We start from the raw sequence: 20,671 nt of genomic DNA, 5'->3' as shown, positions 1-20,671 counted from the left end.
CCCCATTTCAGGCTCAAACTTACTTCATATTGCTTGTTACAAAGGCAAATGATCGGGGCCGGGCGGTGGCGCAAGAGGTAAGGTGCCTGCCTTGCCTGCGCTAGCCTTGGACGGACCACAGTTCGATCCCCGGCGTCCCATATGGTCCCCCAAGCCAGGAGCAACTTCTGAGCGCATAGCCAGGAGTAACCCCTGAGCATCACCGGGTGTGGCCCAAAAACACAAAAAAAAAAAAACAAAAAACAAAAAAAACAAAGGCAAATGATCAAAAATTAGGTCAACAGGAGTCAATTTGAAATGATTGGTACATCTCTCCACAGTGTTAATAAAGTCACTGTCTAAGGATTTACTAGCCAGTGGTTGGTGCTCATTGAGCCTTCTTTCTATGTTACTGTTCAGGCTCACCAGGTTGGCAGATAAATGTAACTTTCATGATACCACTGGGCTATCCTACTGTAAAATACTGAGGTGTTGGGGGCTAGACAGTACAGTGGATAGGGTTCTCGTCTTGTATGCTTGATCCCCAGCAGCCCCAAAGGTCCCCTAAGCCCATCAAAAGCAATTCCTGAGTGCAGAACCAGGAGCAACCATGAATACCACTTGGTGTGTGCCCCACAAAATAAAAAATATTGAGGTGTTGTATGACCACACAGTACAGAATCTTAAAACAAATTTGGTGATTTGGAAGTTTGATAAGGTTAAGTCAAGGAGGTGAGCTGTTTCTGTTGGAGGTGTAGGGTGTGGCACTGAGCTGCTGTAGTTTGTGAAGAAAGTGACTTCCCTGGCACCTCTTGCTGAGAATGCCACAGAGATGTCAGCCTGGGAAATATTGGCAATCGTTATTTTTTTTCCCAGCCAAACTTCTTTTGTTTTTTGGTTTTCGGGCCACACCCGGCGGTGCTCAGGGGTTACTCCTGGCTGTCTGCTCAGAAATAGCTCCTGGCAGGGATTCGAACCAACCACCTTTGGTCCTGGATCAGCTGCTTGCAAGGCAAACACCGCTGTGCTATCTCTCCGGGCCCCATATACCTGTTTTTGATGCGTCTGTAATCTCTCACAATTAAAATTTTCTTCTTGTCCAACCAATCTGTGAACCCTTCAGGCCTATCAGTATGGACTCTTCTCCTTGGATAGTGAGCTCCCATGACAGTGTAGCAGGATATTAGCCAGCTCAGTTTGCTGCAGCAGACACCACAGACTGGATGTTTTGTACACAACAGAAACTTTTATCAGATCTTGAAAAATAAGGATCCGGAAGAGCCAGTTAGTCTTAAGAGAACCCATTTCCTGACTGTCTTCATATACAGAAAAGGAAAGAACTGTGTGGTTTTTATTTTGTCACTAATTCTATCCTTTTTTTGTTTGTTTGTTTTTGTTTTTGGGTCACATCCAGCAGAGCTCAGGGGCTACTCCTGGCTCTATGCTCAGAAATCGCCCCTGGCAGGCACAGGGGACCATATGGGGTGCCGGGATTCAAACCACACTGTCCTTCTGCATGTAAGGCAAACTCCCTTCCTCCATGCCATCTCTCCGGCCCCTTGTTTTTGTTTTCTTGGGCTACACCCATTTGATGCTCAGGGGTTACTCCTAGCTATGCACTCAGAAATCGCTCCTGGTTTGGGGGGGACCATATGGGACACTGGGGGATCAAACCGTGGTCTGTCCTAGGCTGGTGCTTGCAAGGCAGACCCCTAGCCTATAGCGCCACCACTCTGGCCCCTCTAATTCTACCCTTGAGGTTTTTACCTGCATTATCTAAATTACCTCCCAAAGGTTTCACCTTGAAATAAGAACTCAATGGGTTTAGGTTTCAACATATCATGAATTTGAGGGGAAACAAAAAATCCTAAGCCAGGATACCACTTTGGGTAACAGAATATGAGATACAGAACTGGTTATAGTTCACTCTCTGGAGTCATGCACATGTCCAGACCAAGGATGATGTCCAGACCCACCTTGCACTTCAAGGAAAAGGTTGTTTATTCTCACATGCCTATCAACATTGTTACTCAGGAGAATAAGCCTTTGAAATCTAAAGCTGCTTGTATGAAAAATGTATATGCAGTGTTCAGATGAGGGTAGGCTTTGCTGTTATTCTAAGCTCTTGAAAACATTTAAATAAATATATAAAATCAGGCTCGGGGGACTATATGGGATGCCGGGATTCAAACCCCATCCTTCTGCATGCAAGGCAAACATCCTACCTCCGTGCTATCTCTCTGACCCCTCATCTATGGGTTTTAATAAAAATAAAAGATATAGGCCGGGCGGTGGCGCTGGAGGTAAGGTGCCTGCCTTGCCTGCGCTAGCCTAGGACGGACCGCGGTTCGATCCCCCGGCATCCCATATGGTCCCCCAAGAAGCCAGGAGCAACTTCTGAGCGCATAGCCAGGAGTAACCCCTGAGCGTCACAGGGTGTGGCCCAAAAACCAAAAAAAAAATAAATAAATAAAAGATATCATTGAAATTATTCCCAGAGATGAGTGGCATAGGCTTTGGTATAGCCTTAATTCTGCTCCTCGGTGTGCTTCTGGGAGGGCTACAGGAAAGCAGCAGGCAGAGAAGGGAGGGCTTCCTTCTTAGTAGCAACAACTAAACTTACAGGTTGCAAAAACAGAACCAACTAGGGCCCTGCTTAGTAGTTCAGGTAGCTCAGGTAAGACATAAGAAGGGTCTGTGTAACTGAGAGGGCATTTTTAAATCCCCACATCTAATTAAAAGGCGCTCTACTAACCTGCATTACTTCTTCAGGGCAGGTTTTAGGTCAGGGTTATGAGCACCTGGGGTCTACTACACTAAAGAGATTCTGTCATCTAAGGGAGAAGACTCTAAACTTGGCAAGACTCTTAAACAGCTCAGTAGGAATCACTGTGGATTCTTATCCCAATAATAGGTGACACTGTAAAGAATAGCAGAGAAAAACCAAATGTTTGAGACCGGATAGATAGCAAAGCTGGTAGGGCATTTGCTTTATATGAGATCGACTCGGATTCCAGCCCCAGGACCCTAGATGGTTCCTTGAGCCTGCCAGAAATGATTTCTGAGCAAACAACCAGGAGTAATGCCTGAGAGCTGCCAGGTGCCCCCCCCCCCCAAAATAAAAACCAAACCCGAATATTTATCGCATATGTTCTTCCTTACAAAACACCCATCTGTCTGGAAGAAACAAAGACAGAGCAAATAAATTCAGATGTTTTATTCTGTAAAGCACATATGCACATATTTCAAACACAGAAAATTAATCTGGAAGTGAATGCCATAACAGATCAGCTACTGACCATCATGCAGCAAGATAAGTGAAAAGATCTGCCGGCTTTTGTAACCCCACAATGCCCGCAGGAGGGTTCAAAACCAGGATACTGAACACCTACATACTGCCAAAAAAAATGTAACATAAACGGCAGGTTCCTAATGAAAAGAAAAACTCACAAATAGAATCAAAACTGATTCAAGTCATACAGTGAAAGGACAAAAGGAAAAAGGAAAGAGATCAATATGATCTGAAACAATCGTTGTAATAGTAAGTTGCTGACCTTTTATTGGACCTCTAGTTTAAGAGGCCCAAGGATGACCAATGCTCCTGTGGTAGGTCACCCTTGGACAGCAAACAGGCCCTGTCTGTAACACTCTTCTGATCCTGATGTCCACCAGCCAAATACAGCAGACGACCAGGTCTTGTGCATAAGGTTCCAGTACTAACATATCCTCCGGACTTCCTGTGGCTCTGTGGAAGTCTCCAATTATTAGACTTCTTCACCCAGTTCCCTGGTCTCCCAGCTTTCATGATTCTGGGCTTTAATAAACTCCTTGAATTACCTGCTTAGGTGGATGTTGGGATTTTAAACTGTGTCCTAACCTTAACACAAATCATATTGTCTAGGTATTTTGGCACTTCCTTTCCTATAACTTAAGAGTCCTTCCTCTCCTGGCTACAGATTCCAGCCATTCCCTATTACACAAATAAAGATAGGTAAAGTCAGAAAACTTACTGGACTACACAAATCAGTGAACCTGACTTTTTTTTTTTGCCTGTCTTTCTCCTTTTATATTACTTTGTCAGCTATAAATCTAATCCTATAATTCCACTTTGATGGGACTTCATTAATTCAGTAGCAGCTTAATCTAAAATCTGTTGGTCTTCATGATGCTGAGTTTGTAAAGGCCAAGCCAAATCTCTATCTTATCTCATAAGAGCCTCAGGTACAAAGAAAAACCCAAATGAACATATTAGCCATGCATCATTAAGTAACTCAGAACATATCAAAAGAAAAAAAAAAAAAACAACTAGACAGACAAATATATTATTGTGCTTGAAATGTACTAAAAGGAATACCATTACATCTAGTAACTATGGTGATTTGGCAATCTTCAGTTAAAAAACATTGCTTTCCATTCAAGAATGCCTGGAATAAAATATTCTAGGCTGATACATTCCAGATTGTAAGACAAATTCTAATTTAGAATAGACTATAGAATTAAGAGAAAGAAGAGTTGCCAGTTATGTCTAAGGTCTTATTTGCCCTTTTGATAGAACAATGCTTGGGATAACAGATATCACTCATGATGATGCGTTATAAAGGCAAAAAGGCTATTAATATTTTCTGGAAAAAAAATAAAACTACTACAGGAAAAGATGACACACATTTTAAAATATAAATGAAAATGGATTAAAAGGGAAAAGAGAGCAGCAACTACATCATCAAAATGTTATTAGGAAAGAAAAGAGCTTTGGTTTTCCTAAGAAATGCTTTAATTCAATTTCATAGGTGTATCTGTCATGTCACGCAGCACTGTTGCCAGAAAATGTTACTATTTTCCTTCCTAACATACTTTAATTGCAAAAGAGGAGAGTGAGTTAATCTCCTCTTCAAAAACACCAAGAAACTGTCAACTATTAGACCAAATCATTCTTTCTTCTTAATATTATCTGCATTCCAGAAGTTAAATTTATTCTATAGCCATGTTCTTATTTTTTAAGCCCTCGTGAAAAAACTGCTATAACTATAAGAATGAAGAAAAATGGACAACAGAGGAAAAAAAGAGGGATATTCTATGTGAACTCAGTCAAGCCATGTTCCACACCTCCAAGTGGAAAATGAAACTTAGATCTTTGTGTAGGTGACTCTTTTAAATACTTAATTTTTACTCAAGATTAAAAAAAGCATAAGTCTGTCCTAACTAGAGTAGTACTAAAATGCGACTATTTTTATTTTTCTTCAAAGAAAAAAAAAAACATAGAAAGATAGGCATGTTTCCTTGCAAGCAAAACAGAGAAAATGGTATTTATTACCATTATTACTATGATTGTTAAGCCACAGACACATAAATCCACAAAATGGATTGGTGGCTTTGGAAATGCAGTATCATATCAAAGGTGCAGACTGTTTTGAACATTCTGTACATATTGGGCTAAAGTGAGAACCAAAGCAAACCTCAACCCCACCGGTAATGAATGCCCCATGACCTCTTGAAGACAGCGGATGGCTTGATCACCATTCCTCTCTGGTGCTCCAAGAAACCATCTTGCCAAGTGAACAGGTGAGGCTGACAGGTTCTGGCTGTACCCAGTGCAAAGCACGTGCATCATTGGACCAATTTCTGGATTTTTTTTTTTTTATAAATATATACAAATCAGTTACAGGCACTTTGAAATGTCTTTGGCTGGAATAACCCAACATTGCAAGATAATGTATTCAGAGTGTCCAGGTCCAGGCTGGGTTCAGCAGGCAATGATTATGGTTTTCTCAGTCTCTCTCCCTCAGCAAACCACCAATTATGGGATTAGGCATCAGCCAAAGCCACCTAGAGAAGATTAAGATATACAAACCAGTCACATAGCAACATTCAGATAAACCCAGCCTCCTGTATCTTTCTGGATTCTCTACCCAAAGCCTGCATCACATGCCCAGCTACATCAGGCAAGGGAACCATTCAACTCCTTCAGCAAATCCCTAAATACTCCTGAGGTTATTAAATCTCATCCAGGATAGAATGATTTCCTGCAATTTATTGGACCTACTATGCTAAGTGACAGAATCTGCTGATTCAGAATCCTGACCTGTGTTCTACAAGGTGGGCTTCTTTCAAGCAATGTCTCCCATGTTTTTTCCAACCAGGCCTCCTTTCAACCTTGATTTGTTCCTGCGACTTGATCTACCAGTTGGCCGTCTAGTCCATGCAATGGCAACATTTATGTAATTTTTCACTCCGGAATATCCTATGATCTCCAACTAGGAAACATTGCTCTAGAGTAGTCTCCAAGTGGGTGATGCCAACTCCCAAAGCAATAGGACAATCCAGTGGGCAGTAGTTGTCTCAGATGCAACTGTGAGAGTGCATTCAGTTTGTTCACTTAACAAATCCATTCCCAATAGTAGGGCCACACATGAATAATTTTTTTTTCTGAAAAGGGGTCTGTAAACTAATTTGGGAATCTCTGCTCTACATAGGGCTTCTAAAATCCTTTCGACTTGTAATCTTTTTTTTTTTTTTTTTTTTTTTGGTTTTTGGGTCACACCTGACAGTGCTCAGGGGTACTCCTGGCTCTAAGCTCAGAAACCACTCTTGGCAGGCTCGAGGGACTATATGGGATGCCAGGGTTCGAACCACTGTCCTTCTGCTTGCAAGGCAAACGCCCTGCCTCCATGCTATCTCTCTGGCCCCGACTTGTAATCTCTTTATGATGGAGATATGAAACATGGACAAGCAAGCACTGTCAGAAACACCTACATTCATTCCATGGTTGATCTTAATTTTTGACCACTGTACATTCAGAAACCTTTTGCTGTGGTCAAATTTTTCATGATACCACATTCAGCTAGGAAACTATATGCAGTCATAATCCACAGTTTAAGAAGCTAGGTTTCAGAAGAACAATGTAAAAAAACCTGAATGGGACTTTCCATATAGAAATCTCTAGCAAAATGCTGGACCAGACTCCATCCACAGCTTACCTTCTCAGGGCAAAACTCAGGATTGCTCTGACGCAATTTGCTTGGTCTGCCTTTGATAACAGCATAGCAAAACATTGTTATCACCATCACGAAGAGGAAGTAACTGGTGTGCATGAGGTGCAAATTTATTAATGAACGATCATCCTAAAAAAGAGAATAAACCAGATACATCTGTATTAGGATATCAACATTTTATTGTTTGGTTTTTTTTTTTTTTGGGGGGGGGGCCACACCTGGTGGTGCCCAGGGGTTACTCCTGGCTATCTGCTCAGAAACAGCTCAGCTCCTGGAAGGCACGGGGAACCATATGGGACACCGGGATTCGAACCAACCACCTTTGGTCCTGGATCGGCTGCTTGCAAGGCAAACACCGCTGTGCTATCTCTCCGGCCCCTAGGATATCAACATATTTTAATATTGTCTCTAAAAACAGGGCTCACAATCTCAACTTTAACTTTTTTTTTTTTTTGGATCACACCTGGCAGCGCTCAGGGGTTACTCCTGGCACCATGCTCAGAAATCGCTCCTAGCAAGCTCGGGAGACCCTATGAGATGCCGGGATTCGAACCAATGACCTTCTGCATGAAAAGCAAATGCCTTACCTCCATCCTATCTCTCCAGCCCCTCAACTTTAACTTTTAACTTTACCATGTGGGTCTCTCAAGCAAAGCCGAAGGGGCACAAAGTGCCATTCTTGGTGATTCATGGTTAACTGGACCAGATAGTTCAATGTTTGGGCCCAATAGTGGTCACTAGGGTAACACCCAGTGGGGTGTCATGGGGGAGGGTATGAGGTGCCAGGACCAAACTCCTGGCTCCTGATTTCATACAAAGCATGTTCTCTAGTCCTTTGAGCTCTCTCCATGGCCCATCCATTTAATCTTTTTGTCTTTGCACCATTACCTGCTTAGGAACTCACAAAAAACAGTCTATAAAAAAACTACTCCTGGGCCCGAAGAGATAGCAAAGCAGCGTTTGCCTTGCAAGCAGCTGATCCAAGGACCAAAAGTGGTCAGTTCCAATCTCGGTGTCCCATATGTCCCCCATGCCTGCCAGGAGCTATTTCTGAGCAGATAGCCAGGAGTAACCCCTGAGCACCGCTGGGTGTGGCCCAAAAACAAAAAACAACAAAAAAACTACTCCTGGGGCTGGAGGGATAGCTTGGAGGTAGGGCGTTTGCCTTGCATGCAGAGGGATGGAGCCTGCCAGGGGTGACTTCTGAACATAAGCTAGGAGTAACCCCTGAGCGCTACAGGGTGTGATCCCAAAAACAAAACAAAAAAAACTACTCCTGGCTCTGTACTCAGGGGTGACCCCTGGGGGTGGTTGAGGAACCATATGCAGTGCTGGAAATTGAACTATATAGTTAGCTACATGCAAAGCATGAAACAACTTAATTCCTATACTCTCTGAAATCATATAATTATTTTTGCTTTAATAATTGTAATTTAGGTCACATGTTTACAACAGTGCTAGTGGTTTTGATGTCCACAATTACTACAGGTCACCACCCAAGTATCCAATACTCTCCACCAATGGTTCTTCTACTCTGCAGTCTGTATTTCACTCCACCCCACGTTTTTGCTTGGTGATTGACTTTGTAACCTAAGGTCAAAGATTTGTCAACTTTTTTTTTTTTTTTTTGGTTTTTGGGCCACACCCAGCGGTGCTCAGGGGTGACTCCTGGCTGTCTGTTCAGAAATAGCTCCTGGCAGGCACAGGGGACCATATGGGATACCGGGATTCGAACCAACCACCTTTGGTCCTGGATCGGCTGCTTGCAAGGCAAACGGCGCTGTGCTATCTCTCCGGGCCCAGGTTTGTCAACTTTTTTGTTTTGGTTTGGCTTTGGTTTTCGGTCACACCTGGTGATGCTCAGGGATTACTCCTGGCTATATGCTCAGAAATCACTCCTGGCCTGGGGGACCATTGGGACGCCAAGGGGATCGAACCGTGGTCTGTCCTAGGATAGCACGCACAAGGCAGACAGATGCTTTATGGCTTGTGCCACTGCTCCGGCCCCAATTATCAACTATTTTAATTCTTAAGTGAAGACATGGTATTCCAGAGACCTTCCTAAGCAGCCCTCTGCCAAGACTTCTTTTATTATTTTTATTTATTTATTTATTTATTTTTAGCTTTTGGGTCACACCCAGCAGTGTTCAGGGGTTACTACTCCTGGCTCTATGCTCAGAAATCAATTGCTCCTGGCAGGCTCGGGGGACCATATGGGATGCTGGGATTTGAACCACTGACCCTCTGCATAAAAGGCAAACACCCTACCTCCATGCTATCTCTCTGGCCCCCTGCCAAGACTTCTGTACCCCAACACTATGAAAATACTCACCCTAGGGGCCGGAGAGATAGCATGGAGTTAGGGCGTTTGCCTTGCATGCAGAAGGTCAGTGGTTCGAATCCTGGCATCCCATATGGTCCCCCAAGCCTACCAGAAGCGATTTCTGAGCGTAGAAGCCAGGAATAACCCAAGTGCTGCCGGGTGTGACCCAAAAACCAACCAACCAAACAAACAAACAAACAAAAAAACTCACCGTAGATCCTCACTCCTTCCAGAAATCCAGTCATTAACTCCTATATGTCTCTTCTTTTACTGCCCTTCAGTTATGTGGCTGACAGCCCAAGTCTCTCTGACTCATCTCCCAGCCCAGAAAGAAATCTTGAAAACACACACACTCTCCTCTCTCATTCTCTCATTCTCTCTCTCTCTCTCTCTCTCTCTCTCTCTCTCTCTCTCTCTCTCTCTCTCTCTCTCTCCTCTCTCTCTCTCTCTCTCTCTCTCTCTCTCTCTCTCTCTTATTTTCACTTACATCTGGAACAATAACTGTAAGCTTGGGGTTTAAAGCATGATACACTTTTCCAATGGCGCCCTTGTAACACCAAAAAGGATTATAATCTTGAGCATATTTTGTGTTGGCATCTCTGGCAGTTGTGAAGATCTTGTACCAGAGTGTAGCATTGCTGTATGTGTCCGGAACACAGTGGGGTGGCTGTCTGCAGGAAAGAGAGAGGGAGACACACATGCTCTGTGGTCTGAGACATTTGTTGCCTTTGATCCCTTAACACAATACTGAGCAAGCCATATGCATTTAAAAAAAAAAGGAGGGGGGGCTGGAGCAATTGCACAATGATAAGGCATTTGCCTTGCATGCGACCAACACAGGACTGACCCCCGTTCAAATCCCAGCATCCCATATGATCCCCTGAACCTGCCAGGAGGGAATTCTGAGTGCAGAGCTAGGAGTAACTCTACTCCTGAGCGCCGCCAAGTGTGACCCAAAAACCAAGAAAAAAAAAGAAGAGACACATACTTATTTCTTTATCAGAACCGTGATACATCTAGTGGAAGGAATTTTGAATAACAGATTGTATTGTAACAGGACAATCTTGTAACAGGACAAGAAATAAGCATCTGATATTTATGTGTCTGGAGGTTATATTTCTGCTTCAAAGTTCAATCATGGTCCTTTCACTTATGATTTTGCCAAAAAAGGAACCACTTCTTTTCAGTCTATTTTTTTTTATAACAGGAAACTTTACATGCAATCATCTCCATCATCTTAGCAGCAAATCATCTCATCTTGTCCTATAAACTCCCAAATGGCTAAGATAAACCCCAGGATTATTATTATAATAAAAGGAAATCCTTTGAATAGCTACAATTTGTATTTCATGTATTTATAGATCTGTATCTCTGCAAAGATGACGATAAAGAGAAAAAAGGAAGAAAGGTCTGGTGAGAACATTAATGTTGCTCAAAAAATATGAAAAAGCTTCAGAAATAGAGTTTCAAATGACTGCTACTGAGACATTTTATTTCAAAAACAAAACTTTCAGGGTCAGAGAGATAGCATGGAGGTGGTGCATTTGCCTTGCATGCAGAAGGAAGGTGGTTCGAATCCCGGCATCCCATATGGTCCCCCGAGCATGCCAGGAGTAACCCCCTGAGCACTGCTGGGTATGACCCAGCCTAACCCCCCCCCAATTAAAAACAACACTTTCTACTTCGAAGACAAAAATATTATTTTTCTTTTTTTCCCCACCTCTCTTTCAGTTAAATGTTGGTTCTCAACTGTAAGATCTGGACAATCTGGACAATGGAGAAGAACAAAATTTTCCTCTTCAGGATCCCAAATTATGATTTATTCTGGTCACAGGCTCAGCTCTTGTTTATATTTTCTGAGATATGCTTATTCTATCATCAGTAAAGGTACTTTAAGATAACACAACAGTCAGGGCTTCTGCTACTTCGCCAAAGCATCAACCCGGATAATTATTTGCAGAAATTCTATCTACAGAATCCCAGAAGTTCTTTAAAGAAGTCAAGGTAATTAATAGTCAAAGTGAGCCTCCTGAGAATCTGCCAAGGCACCCCAGTCCTATTTCTAGTAAAAGGGTATCTCACCCACATCCACTGGGTCAGGAAACCACTTACACTGTGACAGGGAACACACCAGGATTGGCTGTGAGGGTCATACATGCTGTGAACACCACCTGCTCACAGTGACTGTGAAGGGCACAGTCATCCGAACTCCACGCTGTAGGGAGTGTAAATGTAATGTTTATCTCCTCCTGAGCTTCCCTGCCTAGGAGAGAAAAACCATTTGGTAAATAAAGGCAAGAATCCAAGTATCATTCATTCCCTGGACCTGAAGGGAATCCTGATATCAAAATTACCCAGGAATCACCCAGAGACTATAAAAAAGAAAACATCCACAGAACAGCCCATAAAACAGACCACTTGTCTATGTAGGACTGAAGGAACAACTGTCCCAAGGTAGACTATGGAGACTTACTACTCATCTGATAAAGCTACAAAGTGTCTTTAGCCAGGGCCTGGGACAATGTCAAGTAAGAAGGCAGGCAGTGCCCAAGTTGGAAACCTGGGGCTGGTTGGATTATGATCACCACTGTTCTAGCACAGCATTTGCAAAGCACTCCTATTATTTTAAAACTGCTTTCATGGGCCCAGAGAGATAGCACAGCGGCTTTTGCCTTGCAAGCAGCTGATCCAGGACCAAAAGTGGTTGGTTCGAATCCCTGTGTCCCATATGGTCCCCCGTGCCTGCCAGGAGGTATTTCTGAGCAGACAGCCAGGAGTAACCCCTGAGCACCGCCGGGTGTGACCCAAAAACCAAACACCAAAAAAAAAAAAAAAATGCTTTCATATATCTTACATGTCACTTAAAATTTACCATTAAACTCATTAAAAAGACCAAAGGAGGGGCCAGAGAGATAGCATGGAAGTAAGATATTTGCCTTGCATTCAGAAGTTCGGTAGTTTGAATCCCGGCATCCCATATGGTCCCCCAAGACTGCCAGGAGCGATTTCTGAGCGTAGAGCCAGGCATAAACCCTGAGCACTGCCAGGTGTGACCCCTCCCCCCAATAAAAAGACCAAAGGGGTGTTGTTAGTTCCCTTTGACATACCAGGAGATTGAGGATGAGAGGATCTAACAGACTTAAGGTTAGAGGCTAGTAAGTGATAAAATTTAAATGAAAACCAGAGTCTCCCACACACAAACAAGAAATAGATCTCCTTGTAGGATGGCAAACTCAGAAATTTCCTGACCATATGACAATGGGAACAGCACACCCTGAGTCAACAGAAGGGTGAAACATACTCCATGTTCATTTAAAGACTTGGTCTATTTATTTGGTTGATTTTGGAGCCACCATCAGTAATGAGGGGCTACTCCCTGCTCAAAGGTTGGTTCTACTGGTTCTTTTTTTCTTTTTTCTTTTTTGGATTTTGGGTCACACATGGCAGTACCCAGGGGTTACTCCTGGCTCTATGCTCAGAAATCGCTCCTGCAGGCTTGGGAGACCATATGGGGTGCCGGGATTAGAACCATTAGAACCGCCGTCTTTCTGCATGCAAGGCAAACGCCTTACCTCCATGCTATCTCTCCGGCCCATGTGGTAGTGGTAATCAAGTCCAGGTCTCCTGCATGCAAAGCTTTGCTCTAGTCCATTAAACCATTTCTCTGGGCTTCTTCTGAAGACTTAAAAATGACAGTTGGTATAAAAAGAATCAATAATTATTCTTTCAAGACCTAGGTCTCCAGTATAAAGCCTTTTAACACCTTCTCAACATCCTAACTTACTGCTTTGTGTGTGGGGTTATACCTGATAGTGCTCTAAGGCTACTTGTGGTATTTCTTGGGAGACTACATGCAGGAGATTAAATCTGGACCTGCCACACACGAAGTATGACTTCCAGTTCTTTGGGATCTTGGGCCATCTCTCCAGAATTCTGATCTTATTTTTAAAATTTCTTACCAAGTATCCGTGTGAACTTGCACAAAAACTACTCTTAGTGCTTGAAAATATTAAATTATCCATGCCTATACCAGAGTTCCAAAATTCCAAAAAAAAAAAAGCTATATCGTAAGCATTTTTCTATTTCTTCCCAGCAACCAAAACAATGCTATTATAGCTCAATGTTGAGCTATTATGAATTTCAAAAATTTGTAGCTGAACAGCAATATTCATAGCATGCTTTGAAAACTCCAACAAAATTAATCGAAAAAAAGGTTGTCTGAACTAGTTTGCCTGGAGCCTAGAAATGGTCTTATGTCAGGAAACTTCAGGGGAAGGCTCTCCTTGTACTTAGGCCAAAGTTTTTCCTTTCCATGACCCCCATACTTTGGTGGGCCCATGCAAACAATAATTGCCACACTAACATTTTTTTTACAGTGCTCCTTTGACTCCAAACCTTTAAGAAAAAAAATATCTGGAACTGCAAAAAAAAAAAAAAAAAAGGTTTACATTAGTGTTAACATATATGCTTTTAGATGCACTAGCATTCTGGGGATAAAGGAGATAAGGGATATATGCTTGGGAACAGAGATGAAGGGAGGACAACACTGCTGGTGGAAAGGCCCTCATTTATTGTCACCATTACCTTAAATATCACTGTGCAAGATTTGCCGTTGTGTACCTTAAATATCACTGTGTAAGATTTGCCGTTATATATTCTAATGTCATTTAAAGACAAAAAAAAAGGGGGAAAAAAAAGGTTGTCTGTAAATGTAAGTACAGAAAGAAACCCTACAACTTTTACTAGTCTATTGCATGCCCAAGCATTTTATTACATAAAGATGCAGCTCCTTGACTTTATTTATTTGAAACTCAACTAAAGGTGAGACACATGCAAATATAATGTAAGTAAACCAGATGCTGCTAGGAATCAGTCTTGAAATAGGTGCTGCCCAGGAAACCTGAAAAGAAAGTGACGACAGATACCTGAAAGTCCAATCTGATGCCCTAAAATGGTTGAATACAGATGAGTAACATTTCGGGAGTATCCTCCAAAGGGTCTGAGTGGGTCCAGAGTTAGGGTGATTGCAACTGAGATGTTAATTGGGCCTGAATCCTCCAGGGTCTGTGGAGACTGGGTAGACACTCTGGTTTGTCCACTGGTCATTGTGCTTTCTGGAGTTGTGGTATCATTTGTAAGATGCTTTAATGTTTCATTCTCTGATACACAGAAGTCCAAATCATTAAATCTCAGTAGAAAAGTATTCCAATCCTTCAGGAAAATGAGAGAAACCAGTGTGAGTAGTCGAAAGAGCTGGCCCCACAAAAGACAGTTTGATATTTCACAGGAACAGAACAACTATACTTCAGAGTCAATTTTGTAAAATAACAAGGGACCCCTCCTAATAGGATTTGGGGGACCATATAGAGTGCCTAAGATTGAACCTGGCATTAAATTATTGCCAATTATTTAAAATAAGGCTTCACTGTCGTGTTTACTCTTGTTAGATTATAAAGCTGTAAATAACTTTACTTATGTGGTATGTTTTTCTCTTCCATCTTGGGAGTTTGTATGCCATCTCAGAATATGAACAATTTCAAAAGGAAAGAAAAAGGCATTTTCAGACTTTGATTTAAATCTTGAGTTTTTAAAACATAGCTTATATGTCATGATTACATTCATTAAAAAAGCATCCAGTAGAATCTTGATGTTAGCAGAAAACCCAAAGATGAACTCATGCTGAAATAGCAACAACAAGCCTATCTTCAACTGTTAAATATAACTCCTTCCAAGCAAAATTCATGTAGAAAAAGTTGCCAGAAGTGAAGATAACCCAAATTATACAAATTACTCTAGTATAAGTATTAATTAAAAACACCATTTGAGCAACCTCCAGGCAGTCGAAGGAGCCTATCAGTACAACCATACATTAGCATTTAATGACTACAATTTGATATAGCAAGTTACATTTCCTACACCTACAAACTCAAAGCCAACAATTCTAGAGCATGAAAGATGAAAATATATTTTTTAGTCTCATCCTTGCATATTGTTCTAGACATAGAAGTGCAGAGCAAATTAGGAATTCTCCAATTCCACAGTTGTAAGCAGAATCAGGATAAGTGCCTAAAATTTTTCCAGTATATCTTTCTGAGAACCTAGGGAGCTTATTTGAAAATAAAATCATAAAATTAAACATGGGGGGGGGAAGGTGGCGCTAGAGGTAAGGTGTCTACCTTGCAAGCGCTAGCCAAGAAAGGACCGCAGTTCGATCCCCCGGCATCCCATATGGTCCCGCCAAGCCAGGGGCGATTTCTGAGTGCATTGCCAGGAGTACCCCTGAGCATCAAACAGGTGTGGCCCAAAAACAAAAACAAAAACAAAAAAAAAATTAAACATAACCAAAGTTCTTCAGCATTTTGACACCAGAGTTTAAATTCACATTATTAGAGAGAAATTATCCAGGATACACCCTAATGATTGGTTTAATTCAGATTAGACCTCTGTCTGACAAAAAGCAATGCCAGAATGCTAAAGAACTTTAATAGTTCACTTTACACCCTAAATTCTATGCAATTTCTTTTCACAACCTCTACTGTATTTTCTGGCGTATAAGACGACTTTTGAAACAAAAAAAGTCAACTGAAAATCGGGGGTCATCTTATACGCCGAGTATATCCCAGAAAACGTTTCAATATGCTGTTAAATGAAAATCGTCTGTATATTGCCATGAAACAAATTTTCCAACTCGATCCTAAACCAATCACTGCAAGGCTGCTCGGACCGCCTCTCCTACTCAGCCAATCCAAGCAGCTTTTTATACATGCAAATTATACAATGTTCTATACCCGAATCTATACTGTAAAAAGCCTGCTCAGATTAGACAGTCAGAGAGGAAGTTGTTACAGTATAACCTTTGAACCTTTGCTTGTTGTGATTGGCTCACTGTGGTACATACAGTTGCAGCACAGGAACGTTCTGTCTTATACAGCGAATAAAGGCCTAAACCTATGTTTTAACTGTAAAATTAGGGGGTCGTTTTATACGCTGGAAAATATGGTAAGTATTCTGCCAAGGTGAGGCCGGAGTAATAGCACAGTGGTAGGGCGTTTGCCTTGCAGCAACCCTGGACGGACCCCAGAGCACCACCAGGTGTGACCCAAAATAAAAAAAAAAAAAAAGAAAAAGAAAAAAAGGAAAAAAAAAAAGAAATCTGCCAAGGCCAGAAATTAAGCCAACACTAATTAACGGTGATTGATTAAGAAATACTTCTCAATTTGAAAAAAACACTCTCCAGGCCGGAGAGTTAGCATGGAGATAGGGTGTTTGCCTTGCATGTAGGATGGTGGTTCAAGTCCCGGCATCTCATTCAAAACCCTGTCAGGAGTGATTTCTGAGCACAGAGTCAGGAGAAACCCCTGAGGGCTGCCGGGTGTGATCCAAAAACCAAAAAAAGAAAAAAAAAGAAAAAAAGAAAAACCTCTCTTTGAAAGGATTTCTTTTTTTTTTTGGGGGGGGGGGGGTGGTCACACCTGGCAGTCTGTCAGGAGCGATTTCTGAGCACATAGCCAGGAGTAACCCCAGAGTGTCAGTGGTGTGGCCGGAAAAAAAAAAAAAAAACAAAACCAAAAAAAGATGAGAAAGTATTAAAGTAATTTATGAAGAAAATGACTAAAAACTTTATACATCAACAAATTCAACTATTCAATTTAACATGACTCCTAATGCATATTTATTAATAGATACACAGATATACTGTCACTCATCCCTATTAAACATATTTTATCGCTCTTATGAAAAACATTTAATTTATGAAAAAATAACAGATCTTAAAATCTGCCCAAGAATTCAAATTATGATATTTATCAAGTAGTAAAGGACAATATACTGATATTTAAATTTACCAAATGTAAAATCTAGAAGTTGTGTTTACAGATAAATAATAAATTTCTTGATTTAAATATTTGTATTTAGAGGCAGGAGAGATAGCACAGTGGTAGGTCATTTGCCTTGCAAACGTCTAATCCAGGGCTGACCTGGTTCGAATCCCGGCATCCTCTATGGTCCCCCATAGATTTCTGAGTGCAAAGCCTGGACTAACCCGAGTGCCGCCGGGTATGACCCCAAAACCAAAAAAAAAATTAAAAAAAAAATTGTATTTAAATCTAATTTTTAATTTCATTAGGATTTCAATCCCACTTTATCCAATGAAAAAAGTTGATAGTTCCATGATGATATATAGCTTTAAAATAACAGGGGCCTTGGGCCAGAGTGATAGTATGGCAGGTAGGGAACTTGCCTTGCACAGACATGGGTTTTATCCCAGGTACCTCATATGGTCCCTCAAGCACCATCAGGAGTAATTTCTGAGTGCAGAGCCAAGAGTAACCCTTGAGCATCGCTGGACATGGTCCAAAACCATAATAAATAAATAAAATAAGGGCTCGAGTCACAGTACAGAAGGTAGGGTATTTGCCTTACATCCAGCCAACATCGGTTCAATCCCCAGCAAATGCTAGCTATGGTTTCCCAAGCTCTGCCAGGAGTGATTCCCTAGGTGCAAAGCTAGGAGTAAACCCTGTGCACTGCCAGGTAGGACCCCAAAACCAAAATAAATATTTCAGTTGTGTTGTTTTGTTGGCCACAATCAGCAGTGCTTGGGAGATTATGCAGTGCCGGGAATAAACCAGGGTCAGCCACATGCAAGGCAAGAGCCTTACCACCTGTACTCTTTCGTAAGCCCATTTAAAGCTTTTAACTATAGCTAATTTAACACAAATATAAAAGCTAGTTCTCTAGATTTCTGAAACACTTTACAAATATGATTTTCAAAATACACTCTATAATAAACAGTAGCGTTATTTAAAACAGTAACTATCTGATGAAATATATTCTTTTTTTCTCTCTTTTTTTTTTTTTTTTTTTTGGTTTTTGGGTCACACCGGCAGCGCTCAGGAGTTACTCCTGGTTCTCTGCTCAGAAATTGCACCTGGCAGACTTGGGGACCATATGGGATGCTGGGATTCGAACCACTGTCCTTCTGCATGTAAGGCAAACACCCGACTTCCATGCTATCTCTCCAGCCCCTGATGAAATATATTCTATCAAAACAAATCACCAGAAGATGGAGGGAAAATCAGACTAAATACCTCAAATTCCTGGGACTGAAAAACAAATCACAAGATTTATGGTGAGTCAAATGGCATTTTCCCCACTCTACAAGGTCAAGTTTGAGAGAAGTTGGAACATACTGTACCTCTGCCATTTCTGGTGATTTAATCTCCTTGATTTTGAAGAAGTAGCCTAGGGTGAGGAAAGCGATGGCCATGGCGCTTACACTGATCATAAAGACCACCAAAGGAGGCCGGCTGCTGATGTACAGCTTCAGGTTCTCCAGCGGACTGATGCTGAACATTATTCTGACCAGCCCCACCTGAAAGGAATAAATCAGAAAACTCAGACTCATCTGCCCAAAGAAATCCTGATTCTCACTTTTGCTTTAGGGAACAAGATCTCACAACAGTAAACTTGAGAAATGTTTGATAACAAATCCACTCAAAAGAATGCAGTTAAAAAAGAAACCAATTGGGGCCGAAGTGGTAGCAAGCGGTAGGGCATTTGCCTTGCATACGCTAACCTAGGATGGACCGTGGTTGAATCCCCCCTGCGTTCCACATAGTCCCCCAAAAGCCAGGAGCGGTTTCTGTAGTTGAATCCCCGTGTCCCACAATGGTCCCCCAAGCCAGGAGCTGTTTCTGAGTGCATAGCCAAGAGCAACTTCTGAGAGTCACCAGATGTGGCCCCAAATCAAAAACAAACAAACAAAAAGAAACCAATTACTGAATGTCAAAGGTTATTATTTCAAAGTGGTAAGTCTTGAAATATCTGTATTCTTTGAGTCTTCTAATTATTTTATATCGAACATTTTTTATTTTCATTTTAAAGTGTTTAAGTAGGTGTATATGGCAGAAAAATATGCCAACACACAGAAGAAAAGAGATGCTCTAATTTTCTACCACTGGAAATTCTATTTAACAACATTCTGTCTGTTCAGTATACTATCACACTCATGCCAAATCTACACCTAGTACAGAAAAGCACTCAATAAATAGTGAATTTCACCAGTCCTTTGCTTAAGTTAAACCTTTGTAGAATTTCCTAACTAGTTCTAGGATGAGGCCAAGGACATCTAAACTGTCTCAGTCCATAGGGTCCAGAGGTCCCCATCACCTCAATGACTACATCCCTACCAACTTCCTTTCCTCGCTCACTGGACTCTGCTTACATTAGTCTTGTTATTTTTTAAAATCAGCTTGTCAGTTTCAGCAAGAGATTAACCTGAGACTTGCCACTGAATCTGTAGATGAGTTTGAGGACTGTCTTCTTTTTTTTGTTGTTCTGTTTTGTTTTTGCGCCACACCCGGCAGTGCTTAGGGGGTTACTCCTGGCTGTCTGTTCAGAAATAGCTCCTGGCACGCACAGGGGACCATATGGGACACCAGGATTCGAACCAACCACCTTTGGTCCTGGATCGGCTGCTTGCAAGGCAAATGCCGCTGTGCTATCTCCCTGGGCCCAAGGACTGTCTTCTTAACCACACTGTCTTTCTGGGATGTTTTTAGTTTACTCAGGTCTTCTTTCATTTATTTCAGCAATGTTTCTAAAATACAAGTTTGTAAGTCTTTAAATATTTATCCCCAAGTATTTATTTCTTGAAAAAAATTTTACATGTCTTAGCTAAAGACTTTACCTCTGCCAGAAATTATTTCAAGAATTTCCACAATATTGCTCTTCTACAATCCTTTTTTTGGGAAGGGGTCACACCTGGCAGCGCTCAAAGGTTACTCCTGGCTCTGCGCTCAGAAATCACTCCTGGCAGGCTCAGGGAACCATATGGGATGCTGGGGTTCGAACCACTGTCCTGCATGGAAGGCAAATGCCCTACCTCCATGCTATCTCTTCGCCCCGCTCTTCTACAATCTTGTTTGTGCATTATTTAAATAACTCAGAGATAACTTCCCAGATCACTCTTAGCCCCATGTCTCTCGGTCCCCTGCTTTAATGCTTTCATACTGTTTAGTGCCAGTCAAAAGTACAATTAATTTAAACCTCTTTGTTGTCTACCATCCCTCAGTTATGAGGCCCATCAAAGCAGAGATTTTTGGGAGAGCTTGTTCACCACAATAGTCCTGGAACTGATCACTGTAACAACTAGCACATGCACAAAAGAAGTCCACTATACAAGCATACACACACAGAAGAAATGTTTAAAAAGTGGGGCCAGGGCACAGTGGTAAGGCGTTTGCCTTGCACATTGAAGATCCAGGACAGACCTAGGTTCAATTCCTGGTGTTCCATATGGTTCCCAGAGCTAGGAGTAATCCTAAGTGTCATGGGTGTGGCCCAAAAACCAACCAAACAACCAAACAAAAACAAAAAC

At 41.7% G+C, this 20,671-nt stretch overlaps 1 protein-coding gene across 1 annotated transcript in view; it reads right to left on the bottom strand.

The window, feature by feature from the left end:
• Positions 1–3,181: 3,181 nt before the first annotated feature.
• The window catches only part of TMEM248 (transmembrane protein 248), a 29,988-nt gene continuing 12,498 nt past the window's right edge, over positions 3,182–20,671 (bottom strand). The window contains exons 2-7 of the mRNA XM_049789543.1: positions 18,488–18,664; positions 14,217–14,502; positions 11,404–11,554; positions 9,779–9,962; positions 6,954–7,097; positions 3,182–5,802 (exon numbers count right to left, since the gene is read on the bottom strand). Coding sequence (XP_049645500.1) covers positions 5,782–5,802; positions 6,954–7,097; positions 9,779–9,962; positions 11,404–11,554; positions 14,217–14,502; positions 18,488–18,646 — 945 coding nt within the window. The 5' untranslated portion in view covers positions 18,647–18,664 and the 3' untranslated portion in view covers positions 3,182–5,781. The remainder of the gene's footprint in view (positions 5,803–6,953; positions 7,098–9,778; positions 9,963–11,403; positions 11,555–14,216; positions 14,503–18,487; positions 18,665–20,671) is intronic.

This window comes from Suncus etruscus, chromosome 15 (genome assembly GCF_024139225.1).
Source record: "Suncus etruscus isolate mSunEtr1 chromosome 15, mSunEtr1.pri.cur, whole genome shotgun sequence".
NCBI lineage: Eukaryota > Metazoa > Chordata > Mammalia > Eulipotyphla > Soricidae > Suncus > Suncus etruscus.
The sequence above is the reverse complement of the archived record's forward strand: the minus strand, read 5'-3'. Positions and strand labels throughout refer to the sequence as shown.